We start from the raw sequence: 14,295 nt of genomic DNA on the forward strand, positions 1-14,295 counted from the left end.
GAAAGAGAAAAGAAACTCTTCAAAGTGAGATATGGTAAATTCAATTACAGGACAGGTCAGCTCCTAAGAATACTGAGGGGAATGATGGATATCTTCAACTTCTTCCCACTTAATGGATTCTACACTATGTAATCTTTCCTTCTTTTAAATTTTTGTAGAGCTTTAGATTTCTTTTTTTTTTTTAGTCAAAATGAACTTCAGAGTTGAAGGGTTGCTGCTATCCCTGCATATTCTTCAATTGTGGCTTTTCAATTAGTTGAAAGAGAGAGAAAAAAAGGAAAGTAATGGAAAACAGAAGGAAAAATCAATTTGTTGACAACAACCTGCACTTCAGTGAAGAAGTGGAGAGTGCTGTCCTCATTTCACCCTGTTGTAGCTTTTCTACTCTGAACAAAATATTAATTCTGGAAACAAGGTCTTTAGGTATTCCCTTTTCCTTATTCCCTTTTGCCTCCTCTACAAATCCATTTTCTTGAAAGTCAGGGTATTATGCATCTCTTTGAAAATACTGATGTGATGAAGTAGGACAAATTCTGTGTATGGAGGACATGCCTTATTTTTATTTAGAGAGATTTTTGTTTCCTGTTCCTTGTTAAATTAAAACCAATGGGAGGAAATTTTCACTAGTCCAACTCATTTCACAGTTTATAAATTATAGCTTCTTGGTCTAAAATGGCACTGAACAAGGAGAAGTCACCTATCTCTAAATTAGGTTTTATACTGATGGAGGTGATATATATTGCTCCTTGTAGAGAGGGATGGAAAAATTTCTTCCCTACTTCAACACATCTCAGACTGGCTCTGCTGGTCTTGTTCCAAAGCATGGTTTTTGTTTTTGTTTTGGGTTTTTGTTTTGGCTTTTCTTCCCCTAAGAATGGAAACCTGTTCTCTTCCAGCTTGAAGCCGTTCCCCCTTCTGTCCTATCACTACAAGTTCCTGTAAAAAGTTTTTTTCCATCTCTTTTGTGGGCTCCCTTCAGGTACTGGATGGCCATAATTAGGTCACTCCAAAGCCTTCCCTTGACAAAAAAATAATAGATTAATGTTTTCTTCTGCTCTGCACATCGAATAGGGAAATTCCCACCACAGCAGAAGCAAAGCACAGGTTCCATTTGGAACAGAATCACAGAATCATTAAGTTTGGAAAAGGCCTCCAAGATCATAGAGTCCAGCCTTTAATATTGCTGTGCCCACCTCCCCACTCTAGATGGTGCTTAGATATTATCATGGGCAGGTTGAATGCACATTTGAATTATGTAACAGTGACTTTTTGACATTTTCACAGGGCATCTCCATTCTTTCCTCAAATAGACAACAAGTCAACAAATTCCTACCAAAAAATCCTCACCATGCAAGTAGGACTGTGTGAGGGTTTGAAGGAGGCATGGTCAGGTCAGCCCAAGGGACTTGTGTTATTACAGAGGAATCCTTGGAGCACCCTGTGAATTCACCATGCATTGCATTAATTCACTAAATAATAGTGTAGTAGGGGTGCTGCTATTTTTCTTCCAGGAATCTGGTGCTCAACAGAAGCTGTGCAGAGGTGCCAGTGTGAGATCTGTGTTACTCAGGAGAGGGTTAAATCACATTGGACCTGTAATATTGCTAATGTGGCTGCTAATTGAACTGCTAATTTAGCTAATGTAACTGCTTTCAGTTCTTCTGGCAGCATTCTCCCCACACTGGATACATACACCTTCCTCAATGTGTTATGCATGTACCAGCTGTTTTTAAATGACGAAGTAAATGAGTTCAGAGCAACTGACTGCACTAGGGATGTGGTCTCTCTTTAATGAACCTTATTTTTATTATTTGTAAATAAGGTGGACAGGAGTTCAAAAGGTGACTGCAATCTCAGCTGAACCTTTGAATATATATAAGCTCTAAAGTGCCAGGAAAAAAAATTCAGATGAGGTTTCTTTGATATATTCTTTCTTACTGAAGAGAATATTTTAAAAGAAAGAAGGAAAGAAAAAAGGTCTGTAGTGCTTAAAAATTTCTTCTTAATCTTGCCCTCGCTCTTTTGGAGACTTAAAACCTGATCTGAGGCGTAATCCAGAAAGCCACATCAAGAGGATTTGTTCAGAAGCATACAGTGTGTTGACATCAGCAAACTCTTATTATGGCTGTCATGTTCTCTATCCTGAAGCCTCATTCTAATCTCCTGGCAGCATTCAAGACCAGTGCTTCCATTTTGATTGAATTAATTAGTGGAGTTTAGATGACTCCCCAAATCTGAAATTGTCAGGATTTTATAGCAGGGGGTTCTTAAAGGCTATTTTGGCCCTAGTTAATAGCAAGTAGGACATCTGACTGCATTTCTGTATTGTTTAAATTGAAAATACACGGCCCATGTGGAAGCAGAGAAAATGGTAAACGAGAGCTATATTTATGTACTTATCTTGCCTTTAAAGTTAATCTCCTGTTACTAGTCTTGAGCCTTTCAGGTTGCCATAGAAACTGCCACAGCCTCCAACTGTGCTTCTCCCAAGACTTAATTGCATTCTGAGTTTCATGTGCTCTCTATTAACTGCAGCACTGGCAGACACAGGCACGTTGCAGAATGAGTTGAATTAATGGTTCAATATGTTGTATGCATTTTTTTAATACTATGTTTCCATACCCCTTTTCAAGTTTTTCTTCACCAGCTGGTTAAATTCTTCTATAACAGATAGTGATACCACAGGGATGGATTCTCTCTGCTGCTACTATATTTGATGTTTTCAAGTCTTTGATGCCATCAAAGTAGCTGCAAGAGTCATTAGTTTTAAGGACTTGTTTTTTTTTTTTTTTTTTTTTTCCCTTGGAGCAGTCAGATTACTCCTGAACTATCTTATCTCTGCTGAGGTTTTTGTGAGTCTTCACCTCTGAAGGCAGCACTGAAGTGCATGGCTGCTGTCTCAGTAGCTCTGGCAAGATTTTGCTGACTCAATGCTCTTTTATCACAATTTTTGCTTGATCAGTGTGGGTCAAAGGCAGCTGTTCAGCCAGGCCTGTTTTTAGGTGGGGAATATAAATTCATTAAGGAAGAAAAGGAGTATGTCTGTATGCAAGGTTGGATAAGGCTTTTCTGGGAATTATTTATTATGTTCTTGATGAAATTTCTTATCAGAACTGGACTGATAATGTATCTCATTCAACCAGCAGAATAAAATCTCAGCGATTTGGTTTCCCACTTGGCTCTCAGTACAATAATGCTGTCAGTGCAAATACAGGGCTCTTACAGATGCCATTCTGCTTCTAGTGAGGGTGAACTCATGGAACCAGTGGTTAATATCACATGGTGCTCATTTAAGTCCAGAACTTCCTAACTAAAAAAGCTATTCCCACTGTTCTTTGTCTTGTGCAAAAAGAGGAGAGAAAATGTATCCCTCTGTTAAGCCCTCTGCCTCAGCTTAGTGGGTAAGAGATGGGGAATAGGAGAGACACCCCTGTGCACTGTTGCTCTTGGACCCAGGGTATTTCTGCACTTGTATTAATACAGGGTCAGAGATGTGGTTTTTCATCAATAGAAAACACCCCACAAATGGGGAAAGAGCAAAGGCAGCGATGCTGAGAAACAGAGTGAGGTGAGGATTTCACCAACATGTCACTTCATGCATTTTAGACACTGGCCTGAAGGCAGCTCAAACATATCCATTGTAACTTCTAAATGTTTCAAATATCCTTTAAAATCTGACCCCTTTGCTTATGTTTTTCATGTGGTTCATGTTGTTTACTCTTTTTGTAATTCTCTATATGTGCTACTTTTCTATAATTATGTATTGGTGGTCCCCTATAAAATTCTTTATAATTAGGTCAAGTAAGCACGGTAGCTTGTCTGGCCTCAGCCTTACTACCAATATTTCTCTGTGAATTTGTCTGCTAGTTTTAGCTTTTTCAACCAGAAAGATGAATTGGGAAATGATGAAATTGTGACAATATTGTCAGGATAAATCTGAAAGAGTGAAGACAATATTCCAGCACTTTCCCCCCACCCCCGCATTCTCTTTGTTTTTTTTTTCCCCAGATTCCTTTTTTCATAGCTACCTACTTTACAATTATTGCCACAACACAGTGCACATTCTGTCTCAGAACTTAAATCTCTTCCAACCCATCTCAGCTTTCTTTTTTATCTGCTCTGTGAGCCTGCACATTGGAGAGAGCTGGGTTTCTCTGCCAGCCCTGCTCAAGTTACATTTCCTTGATTGCACTATAGAATGCCAACCTATATTCTCAAAATCTTTGTGTGCTGGAGATCTTCCTCAAACATTCTAAAAACACTTGCTTTGGGATGGGATTAATTTGAATTTGAATATAAAATAAGTATTGTTTTTCAGCTTCTTGTCATTCTTGAGGAGCCAAGGAGCTGCCACGTCTCTAAGTTGTTTCTCTCCATGAGCTCTTTCCAGGCAGTGACAGCGCTTTCTTTGGAGAAAGCTCTGCTTTTGCTGTCTCTGCAGGCATTCAGAACAAAGACCTTCCCCATCAGCTGGACAGCCCAGAGTGTGAGCATGTGGAAGTCTTGACACCAATTACATGCAGCTCACAGCAATCCCAAAAGAGAGAAAAGACTCATTAGAAGTCTGGGATGTGCCAATAGCAGCTTATTTTACCCCACTGTGGAGTGTCTTGTGAAAGCTTTTTCACACAAGCCATAATTTCTTCTGATTTCTGTAGTTTGTATTGATTTTAGGATGTTTCCACAGTGGAATCCTAGTTGCTAGGCTTTTCTGTAGGCTCATGGCCTCTTTGGAGTACAGGTGGCTGGATGTTTAGGGTATCCCTGGGGGCACATCAGCTTCTGCAGTTCTGATTGGGGATTGCAGTTCTTTGTTGCCGAGTCACTCGTTGTGCTTTGCTTCTCCTGCACATGTCTTCAGGTACCTGTTGCTCATCCTTCCTTCCCTCCCCATCCTGTGGGCGGATGTGACTCACAACTGGCTCTATACATCACCCATATGTGAGCACAGAGCAGGGATGTGCTTCCTTTCAGCCTTCCTGCTCCTCTTGGTCAGATGAGGTGCGATGCTGCTCCGGGACATTTGGGTTGGAAGCCTGGCTGCTCCTGGGAGCAGGGAAGAGGAGCAGTGCAAGCTGCTGCCAGAGGCCAGGGAGACAGATTTCAGCCAGGCTGCTGAGTGGACAGTGGAAGGATTAAACCTGGTAACTGACTTGTTACTTTGGGTTCAGCTCCTAATCTTGCCCTTCAGTATAAGAAAGAGTGGAGTGAAATTTGAGTTTTGACTAAGCAGGGGCGCTGCTGAAGAGGTTCTACATATCTCAGGCAAATATTCCCAGTGGAACAAGGAAAAGCACTGGGAAGGGGCTGCACACATAGGGACAGGCTTATTCAGCATTTCTCTTGAGTTTGTATCACTTTATTTTTTGTTTCATTTACTTAATACAGATTTCCTCTAGCACATAGTCTAGCTGACACTGGGTAGAATGTAGGCTCTGAAGGGCTAAACATTTTACATTCCTGAAATCTGCACCTACTACTTACTTTCAGCGTGATTTATGTCTCTCCACTTTTCATTTGTGCCTCCAGAATCAATTCCCAGTGAAAATTCTGTTTTCTCTTTTAACTCCACTCAGCTCAGTGGCCACTTAGCAGAAGGTTTCACCTATGAGTCAGCTGTGGGTCATTTTGTGTGTCCTTGCATGGCAGGCCGTGGAAACGTGCATGGGCTCTATTAATATCTGTTCTTACATAAACAGAACTGATTTTATTCAGTTCTGCAGCTAATGAAGCACTGTGGGAACAAGACAGCCAAAAGCTTGGGAATTACTCTACAAGGAAGAATTTCAGTGTTTTTTGGCAAAAGCTGCCTAAGCTCAAGGCTTTCTTGGTAAAAGCCAACAGTAACAAGGTCTTATTCTGAACAGGAGTCTAAATAAACAGAATTTTTCTGTCTTTTTTGAAAGCTCACACACAGAAATCCCCAAGTTTACTTCAAAGAATGCTGAATTTTTTTATCTAGTTACAGCCAGACACTCAATTTTGAGGAGAAGATCTAATGAAGGAAATGAGGAGTTGGAGTTCCAAATTGAGACCTGTGGAAAATTCTCTTTATTTACTTTGGAATACTTACAGGATGGAAAATAGGTTTTTTTTCCTCAGTTCTCTGTTGATTTCCTTAACATAGAAAGACAAAACTGAAAGGTGTATAATGACTTAGAAATAATTGGATTACTAGCATCAATTACTATCAAAATGTTTATTAAATAGCTACAGAGATGGCTGAATTGTTGTGGATGATCATATAGAAAATGCCTTTTTGGGGGGTGATGGAGAGTGTAATAGAAGCATTAGCTGGCATTAGATTTACAAAGTCATAACTTCTAAATGTCTTTAATTTTTCTTTTTTTAAACATGTATATTAAATTTAAATGTTCAATTTAAACTTGTGTCTGGAAGGTCAGTATCTGCAATGCTGTGTCATGTGCAGGAGAGCCCACAGCCTCCCCTGTCTGTCTGGTACTTCCCTGGTGCACACAGGTGCAGCAATGTGGGGAACTCTCTTTGCCAGTGGTTTCCTAGCTGGGCTGAGCACTGATAGCTCTGTGAATGTGCTGCCAGCACTAGAGACTCTGCCTGCTAAGCTGGAACCAACACAAATTCCATTTGATGCCAGTGCTTTGTCTCAAGGGTGCTACTTCAAAGGTGTCTTTGGTTTGCAGAGACTGCCTCTGGCTGGATAATATTTCAGTATAAAGATAACATCATCAGAGATAAGAATAAGGAAATGATGAATGATCCTGTTTATTCTTGGGTTATTGCTGTTTGTTTTCCCTGGGCTGGAAGATACAGTTAAGAAGAATTTCAGAATGAAATCTTGCATACTAAATCCGCTGCAGAGCTGGCAGGAACTGATACAAGAGAGGGCAGGGCTCTGCCTTAATTCCTTCTCCTTTGTGCATTTTTCTCCCCCTTCCTTGGTGAAATCCTGTCTTCAGCCACCTCTATCTTTCTGTTTTAATAACATGCTGCAGTAGGAATCTCAGACTGATGGGGAAAATGTGACCCAGTGTATCTGCAGTGCAGAGAAAGCAGGAGTCTGTTTCCTTGGCCTGTTTTCCATTTGCCAGTTCCCAGTATGTCTTTATATCATCAGTGGAAATATAAGCAGGAACCAGACAATCACTACTGAATGCACTGATCTGCACAATTAGCCTTCAAATAAATCAGCATAGCTGCTCAATCTTTTACACTCAGTGCACATGGCAAAAGCTGAGGTGTAACAAGGCCATTTGATGGGACCTGCATGCAAAAGCAACGGTAAAGGAGACACCAACCTGCAAAATAAAACTGTAAAATATTTGTACCATATGTTCAGCACCAGTGAGAAAAATGAGCCATTTATTCCCCAATCCAAAAGTAAGTTTATAACTCTCTTTATGAACTTGTTTTTCTGGATCCAAACATTATAAAATACAACCCATAATTTGTTAACTGCTCACAATTGCACCTGACCACATGAAAAATATTTCTGAGGTCCTGCAAGAGCCTGTAAGAATCAGAGAAGGACCAAAAAAGCACAAAGAAAATCACAATAATAAAACAATTAAAAGGCAATAACTTTTAAAATAATTGAGTAAGTATTTAAATTAAGAAATAATCTCGATTCCCATTTCCTGAGAATGTGCACTGTGCAAGGAAATAGAAGGTAATTATGCTAAGAAGACCTGTGGTAAAATCTTTAATTATAATCATTGAGAGAGAAGTTAATTAAAAGCACATCTTTAATGTAGCAGAATGGTTTTCCCCACGTGCCACCATTTGGGACTGAGTCTCTTCTGCCCTCTCTGTTATTTAACTTAAATTGTTACAAATAGCTGTGAATGCAGTTCTAATTTTCTCTTATCTGCTGAACAATGGCTTGTGTTCCAGAAGGGGTTGTGCAGAAGGCTGTAGCCTTTTCTTTTTGCAGGAAAAGAAATAGCCCCTCTCAATTGCTGTGTAACTTCTTTATTGCTGTGTAAAGAAGTTACAGGACTAACTGCAGAATTTGAATTTACAAGTTTCCTGGGAGCTGGCCTTAGCCATGCTCCCTTTTTGCTCCTGTTTTCCATTCCCAGTGCAGATCCCAGGTGTGCTGGGCAGGACTGATGTCCCTGTTGGTGGTCAGTCTGCTGACACACCTGGCTCCACAAGCTGCTGCTCTGGCACTGCACTCACAGCAGCTGCCACCCTGCCTGAACTCTGTGGGGTGGGATGTTTGGTCCTGGAAGTAATGTAAGGAAATAGCAAATGGGAGTGGAGGTGTGAACACAGCTGTGCAGACAAAGGCTGGTGATGAAGGTGGTTTCCAAATGCCCAGCAGGTTAACACTGCTTTTCTTTAAAGGGGGAACTTTGGTAGCAGTGCCTACCTGCATGGAGAGCAATGTCAGGCTCCCATGGCCTTTTGGTAATTAACCAGAGATTATGAAGGACAGCAGAGAGGATTTTCTCCAGGTTTTTTTTCTGGAATTGGTTTAAGAGTTTCTCAAAAGGTGGAGAAGCTGACAGACAGTGCAATACCTTGAAAAATCTATGGGGTAGGAATGTATTGCCTGTCCAGACTCTCTTATGTATGATGAATCCATGCCCAAATACTTGGCATCTATGTTTTGGTGTTTGATGGTTTTTATTTTTAAGCAATGAAATTTGTTTCCAAAGAATTTCTATGTGTCTTTCCCAAACTAGGCTGCACTAAATTATTGCTAATGGGGGTAATGCTTCATTTAGCTACAGGCTTCCCAAATTAGATTTTTTCTTACGGTGTTCAAAACCAAATTAGCCCTTCCATTGCTGCAGTTGTCCATGATTCTGGCTCACAAACCCAAACCAGCAGTGAAATGCATCCTATTTCTGCTCCTTGCCCCCAAAAAGTCAGTGCTAATGAGTACAATAAGACAAATCAATTCTGAAGCTTCTAGGTGAGACATTAGGAAGAACTTTTGAAAAGAGACTGACTGAAAGAGAAGGGTTAGAACTCCTGAGTCTTCAAACTGTTTGTCTGTGCAACAAGCAGTGTGCCAAAGCAATTATGTGCTCTGAGGCCATGTGTCAGCTGAAATTTGAGGGAGGTGGAAAGCTGACTTTGAGGTTGGCTCGAACAGTAAGTGAACAGGACAGACACTTCCACCCTGCACAGGTTTTATTTTCAAGCTATTGTGCAGTAGACACTTGAAAGCTGCTCATTAGAAGTCTGTGAAGAGCTGGAAGTGCTGGGATGATAAACCCAATTGATTTTATTGGGCAAAGCAAACCCTCTGAAGGTGCTTTCTGGGCACCAGAGTGAAGTGGCATCGCAGGGCAGGTCTGGGTTGGGGCAGGGAGGGAGGAGCCAGGCCAGAGCAGTAAGGTAACGTATCCAAACTGAGATTTTAATATGCAGCAAACAACAGAACAAGTAACAAATTGAAAAATTACTATAGACACATTTAATCAGGATAATTGGAAAGCCTTTTTTAGGAGTTCAGTTTGTATTGCCCAGCTCAGTGTAGAGAAATGCTGAGTTCACAGTCAGATCAGTTTCAAGAGCTGATAACACAGTGATTGATTGCCTGGTTTTTATCAGCTCAACAAGTGAAATTTTTCAAGTTGAAAGTAGCTATTTCGGTTAAAAAAATAAACATTTAAACATTAAGGCATATGGGAGTTTTTACAAACTGTCCACAAAATTAAAAATAACAATATGTCATTAAATTTTTGTCAACTGAGGTAACCTCAGGCTGCTGGTAATTTCTGTTCTAGGAAAGCTGGACTAATATATTCTGGCCATAGAATGAGGGAGAAGGCCCAGTCAAAACCTAACTTTTCTGCCTCTACTAATTATTAATTCTGTAAAAAAAATCCATTAATAAATTTTGAGATTAAAGATTTAGCTAATTGTCATAGTGAATACTTACATATCTTTCATTTCAAGATATGTTTGTACTAATCTGTTTCTGTCATAGGGTTTTTCTTTGGTAAAATTATGTTTTTCAATATTAAATATATATCTTAAGGATAAAATCATAAATACCTCTGCTCCAAATCTCCTAGGTTCTGTTTAAGAGATGAGCTCTTAACAGCAAATAGCACTCTAATTTTTCATCCTGCTTAAAATGGAAATAAAATATTTCAGTTGAGTAGTAGAGGTATAGGTTGCATTTGTAAGATATACCTCACTTTCTTTCATGTTAAAACAATTCAGCTCAAAACTTCTTGCTGGTTCACTAGCAAGATATTTATTGCCATTTTAAATTTATTTAATACCTTCTTGATGTTACATGACCTCAGATTATTAAATGTCTATCAAACATAATAATAGCTTTCAAAGAGCATAATAAAGCTAAACATCTATAATAGTGCTAATGGGTACTGCAACATAATCTCAATTAAAAAAAAGTGAAACTGAAGTTTTTAGGAATTCCTGTATGCTACATACTCAGTGAAGATGCATTAATAAAATTAATACATTTATTGTTGAGCTCTGTTCCTCTTTGGAATGAAAATTACAGCTCCTGGTTCTAGGAAGTGCCAAGACAGCTGCAGAGTAGCTGACAAAGAAATGTCAGATATTGACTCAGATTTGCTGTACCTGATAGAAGCCCACTGTTTTCTGTCTGTAGTAACTGCAAAGATCCCTGGAGAAATCTCAGTTCTTATGCAGAAATCCATGTGAGATTAAAAAACACTGATGTGTGTTTAGGGTGCAGTGATGCTCTGTGTGTGCTGGGTGTTCATATCTGTGCCACTTCCACAGAGAGTTTTTCTTTGTTAGTGTTGTAAAGTTCAGGAAGAAAACACCTAGTGCCTCTTGTCAAAATGGTTCCAGTGAAGACCATGCAGTAATTAAAAGCTGATCTTTCTCGAGGGAATTTGAACAAAAATAATGTTGACTCTTTAACCTAGGGGAACTGCAGCCACTGCAGGGGAAAGGGGAGGCCTAGCTTAAGTCCCCAGATGTTTAACAAAATTCTGGAGCAAGTCCAGAATAAAATATAAAATAAGGCAGCTGGGTGGGGTGGGATAAAATGCACTCACTCACTGGGGTTTGCAGGGGACATTCCTGGGTTTATGACTTTAGAATAACCCAAGACAGAAGAGAAGGAGTTTTCCTTGCCCCAGAGTATCTGCAGTGCTCAAATGGTTGTATTGGCTGGTAAATCCAGTACACTGTGATGCTGGAAAGTGAGAACTAGTGCTTTTGGATGACAGGATAAAAAAATAGCAATCTCTTATTTACAGTCAGGAAACATATAGTAAAACTGTGATTTATGTGCATGTATTAGGGTAGGAAAGCAAAGAAAGAAGATGAAGAGACTTGGTGTTCCAGGTGGGCATTCTCATGTGCCAACCCACTGATCTGAGAACTCTTGAGCTCATTATCTTCCTTTTCAGCTGAGCATAATCAGCATTAGGCTTGTAAGTGAAAGGAAATTCTGTAGTTCAGCACTGTGCATGAAATTCCACTTGGCAGGCACAAAGTGCTTTGTGTGTGTTTAAGATTTGGGTCTTGCTTTATTTAACAAGGCAGTTCAGTGCTTGCCAGCCTGCTGAGTATACTGGAGCTCTTGGAATTAGGCACATGCCTGTTTCCCTGACTTGGGACTAAACCAGAAGTTTTGCATTTCCATGATAATTATTCTAAGATTACTTGAGGCTTGATCAAGGTGACTTGATCACTTTTTGTGCATGACAAGTTCCTCCTGAGCAGCTCTGATTGGACAAGGCTTTTTCACTGTTATGTAATAACCACATGACAGATGTAATTGCAGTAACAGTTTTGTGTCTATACTGCAACCTGGTGAATATTTGGAATTTTCTATTTTTCTAGCAGAGTCACACGAAAAATCACAAAGAACAAAAGGATAAAAAGTGAAAAGGGTATCAAAACTAGAACAGATTTTCCAGTTTCCATTTTACATGATTTACTGTCTGGGGTTCAGATAACACAAGATCTGATTCAAAACTCTGTTATCTCTAAAATTTAAAATAGCACCACTGAGCTCCTTCAAAGGGAAAATGGAACTTAAATGACAAAATCTCCAGTTGGTTTGAGGAGAGACTTTTAAAATCCTTCCTATTTGGCTACTTTGCTGTTTTTTATAGATGTCTCCTCTATTCAACTATGAGTTCTTGCTGTTTTATATTTGTATCTTCATTTTGCCATAATATTTAGTCTCACAGCTCTTATATTGTGTAAAATTGTGGGTACCCTGAGCAGAGGGGAATTTAATACATGGAATGCATGACATTTTTGATGTCCTCTGGCCCTTTGAATGCCTGTAAGTGACCGCTTGACTTTTTCTGTTACCTCTGACCACATGGGTGACCTTTGAGCTCTGGATGACCTCTGACCTTTTGGCAACATTTTGAGCCCATTCTGACCTTTCAGTAACCTTTGATTCTGCAAGACCATTTGTCCTCTTGCAGTGCCCAATGACCCAGGATGTCATCAGAACTTTGGGGATGACCTTTGACTCCTGAATGACCCCTAGTAGGTTCTCCATTAGAGTTCTGTGAGCATGTCCAGCTCCTACACCAGGGCTGAGGTCTTGGCTTTAAGAACATTGCAAATGCTTAGAAGAGCCAGAAGCGCTGTTTATTTTCCCAAAAATAGCTAAGAAAGCACAAGTGAGCAGTGACCAAACTGGTCTGGAATTGAAATCCAGCCTTGTACATTCTGTTTCTCCTCTCTACACAGGCAAGCAACACAGAAGATGCAGGAGGGGACAGACTCACATTGCTAAGGTAGGATGAAAGCATCTTTTGTTTTAACTGCTTCATGGAAACTTTTGGTATCTTACAAGGAATTTCTATACTGTACTACTCTAATGTAATTACAGTTGGTTTGTTGGAGATTTGCTGGAGGAACGATCTAAAGAGTGAAACTTCACAAAGTCTTAATGCTGATATGTATCATCTGTAGACAGATAAATGCAGGCCACTGTCACCAGCTGACTCCCAAAAAATGAATTTTGATTCCTGGGTGGGTTGTTTGTGTGGAGTTTTTTTCTCAGTATTCCTGTAATATTTTATTTTGCTTATAAATCCCGGTAATCATGGGTCATGCGTTGGTGTGACCTGAGTGGGAAGGAGGAACTGCCTGGTGTCAGGAAGCATTTAATGAATTTGCACTGGTGTGGATTTGCAACAGCTGGTGGAGATACAATCAGTAAATATATCAATAACTGAAGTCCTTTGCTGTGTTTCTGTCAGAAGGACTTGGCTTTTATGAGACTGGTGTTTCTCTAAGCAAACAGCATTATGTTATGTCCCAAAACTAGATTTCTTTGCATCAGTTCTCTAGCAGACTTGTCTGACCACAGTGACATAACTTAGCAAAAAAAAATCTTAAAGGAATAATTTACCCATAAAACTTAGAACCACAGTAATGTCTTCCATCCCATTTGCATTTTGGAGTAAAAATAATGGACTAAGATAATAGCCACTGAAAAATCATAGTACATATTCCACTCTTTAATATATAGTGAGGATTTTTTTTTTTAGAGACCAAATTTTTTGAATTCTCCAGTAAAACAACTGAGGAAAATATGTTATGGTTCAGAACAATTTCAAGTATTTCCCAGATATTTTGTACTGCCAGATGCTGCTGAAGTATCCCACTTAATATTCTGTTTGCTTTGCCAGTAATGCAGCAGATTAAGAAACCACATTAGGTAGGAAATAGCTTTTTGCAACAACTAGGAAAGATAATTCAAGGTTTTAAACAAAGCCATTGAAGCAGAAATAGGCTGGCATTTCCCAAAAGCTAATCAAATACTAGCAGAGCAATGAAGGAGTGTAACACATCATTTGGAAGTCAGAAGTCAAGGGAGAAGATTTTAAAAGATACTTTAAAAAACTCTGCTTCTGTTTATCAGTGGACAGTACCTCCCAATGTCAAGCGTTTATCACTGTAGAAATTACCAAGTCCTGTTGGAACAATCATCCATTCTGTGAGGGGACATTTTCTAAATCTCAGTGATTGTTTAGGTCTGGTGGGGCACAATCCCTCATTGCTGGATCTGAGGCAGAAATTCTGGGGGTTTTATTCCTACAATTTTGATCATAGTCATGCAACTGGCAGTTGTTTTATTCTGGTCACACTGAACTTAAGTTCTTCCTGTCATACTGTTGATAAATAATAGTTTGGATGTCCATCTGTGCTGAAGCCCACCAGAACCTGGGCTAGCTCTGTACACTCTGGTAGCCACAACAGAAGTGGGGAACAGCTAGAGCTGGGGTTTGCCCACAGCTGAAGAGCTGCAAGCTCCACAGGACATGCTGTTACAGCCACAGCAGGGACCAGGAAAAGGAAGGAGGAGGCTCTTTGTCT

The 14,295-nt window shown here is 39.7% G+C and overlaps 1 protein-coding gene across 8 annotated transcripts in view; it reads left to right on the forward strand.

Moving 5' to 3' along the window:
- Positions 1 to 14,295, forward strand: part of FAM13C (family with sequence similarity 13 member C) — a 124,411-nt gene that overhangs the window by 27,783 nt on the left and 82,333 nt on the right. For all 8 annotated transcript variants that reach the window (XM_072930964.1, XM_012574429.5, XM_032749079.3 and 5 more), the window contains exon 6: positions 12,661 to 12,707. In XM_072930964.1, the coding sequence (XP_072787065.1) occupies positions 12,661 to 12,707 (47 nt within the window). The remainder of the gene's footprint in view (positions 1 to 12,660; positions 12,708 to 14,295) is intronic.

Source organism: Taeniopygia guttata, chromosome 6 (genome assembly GCF_048771995.1).
Source record: "Taeniopygia guttata chromosome 6, bTaeGut7.mat, whole genome shotgun sequence".
NCBI lineage: Eukaryota > Metazoa > Chordata > Aves > Passeriformes > Estrildidae > Taeniopygia > Taeniopygia guttata.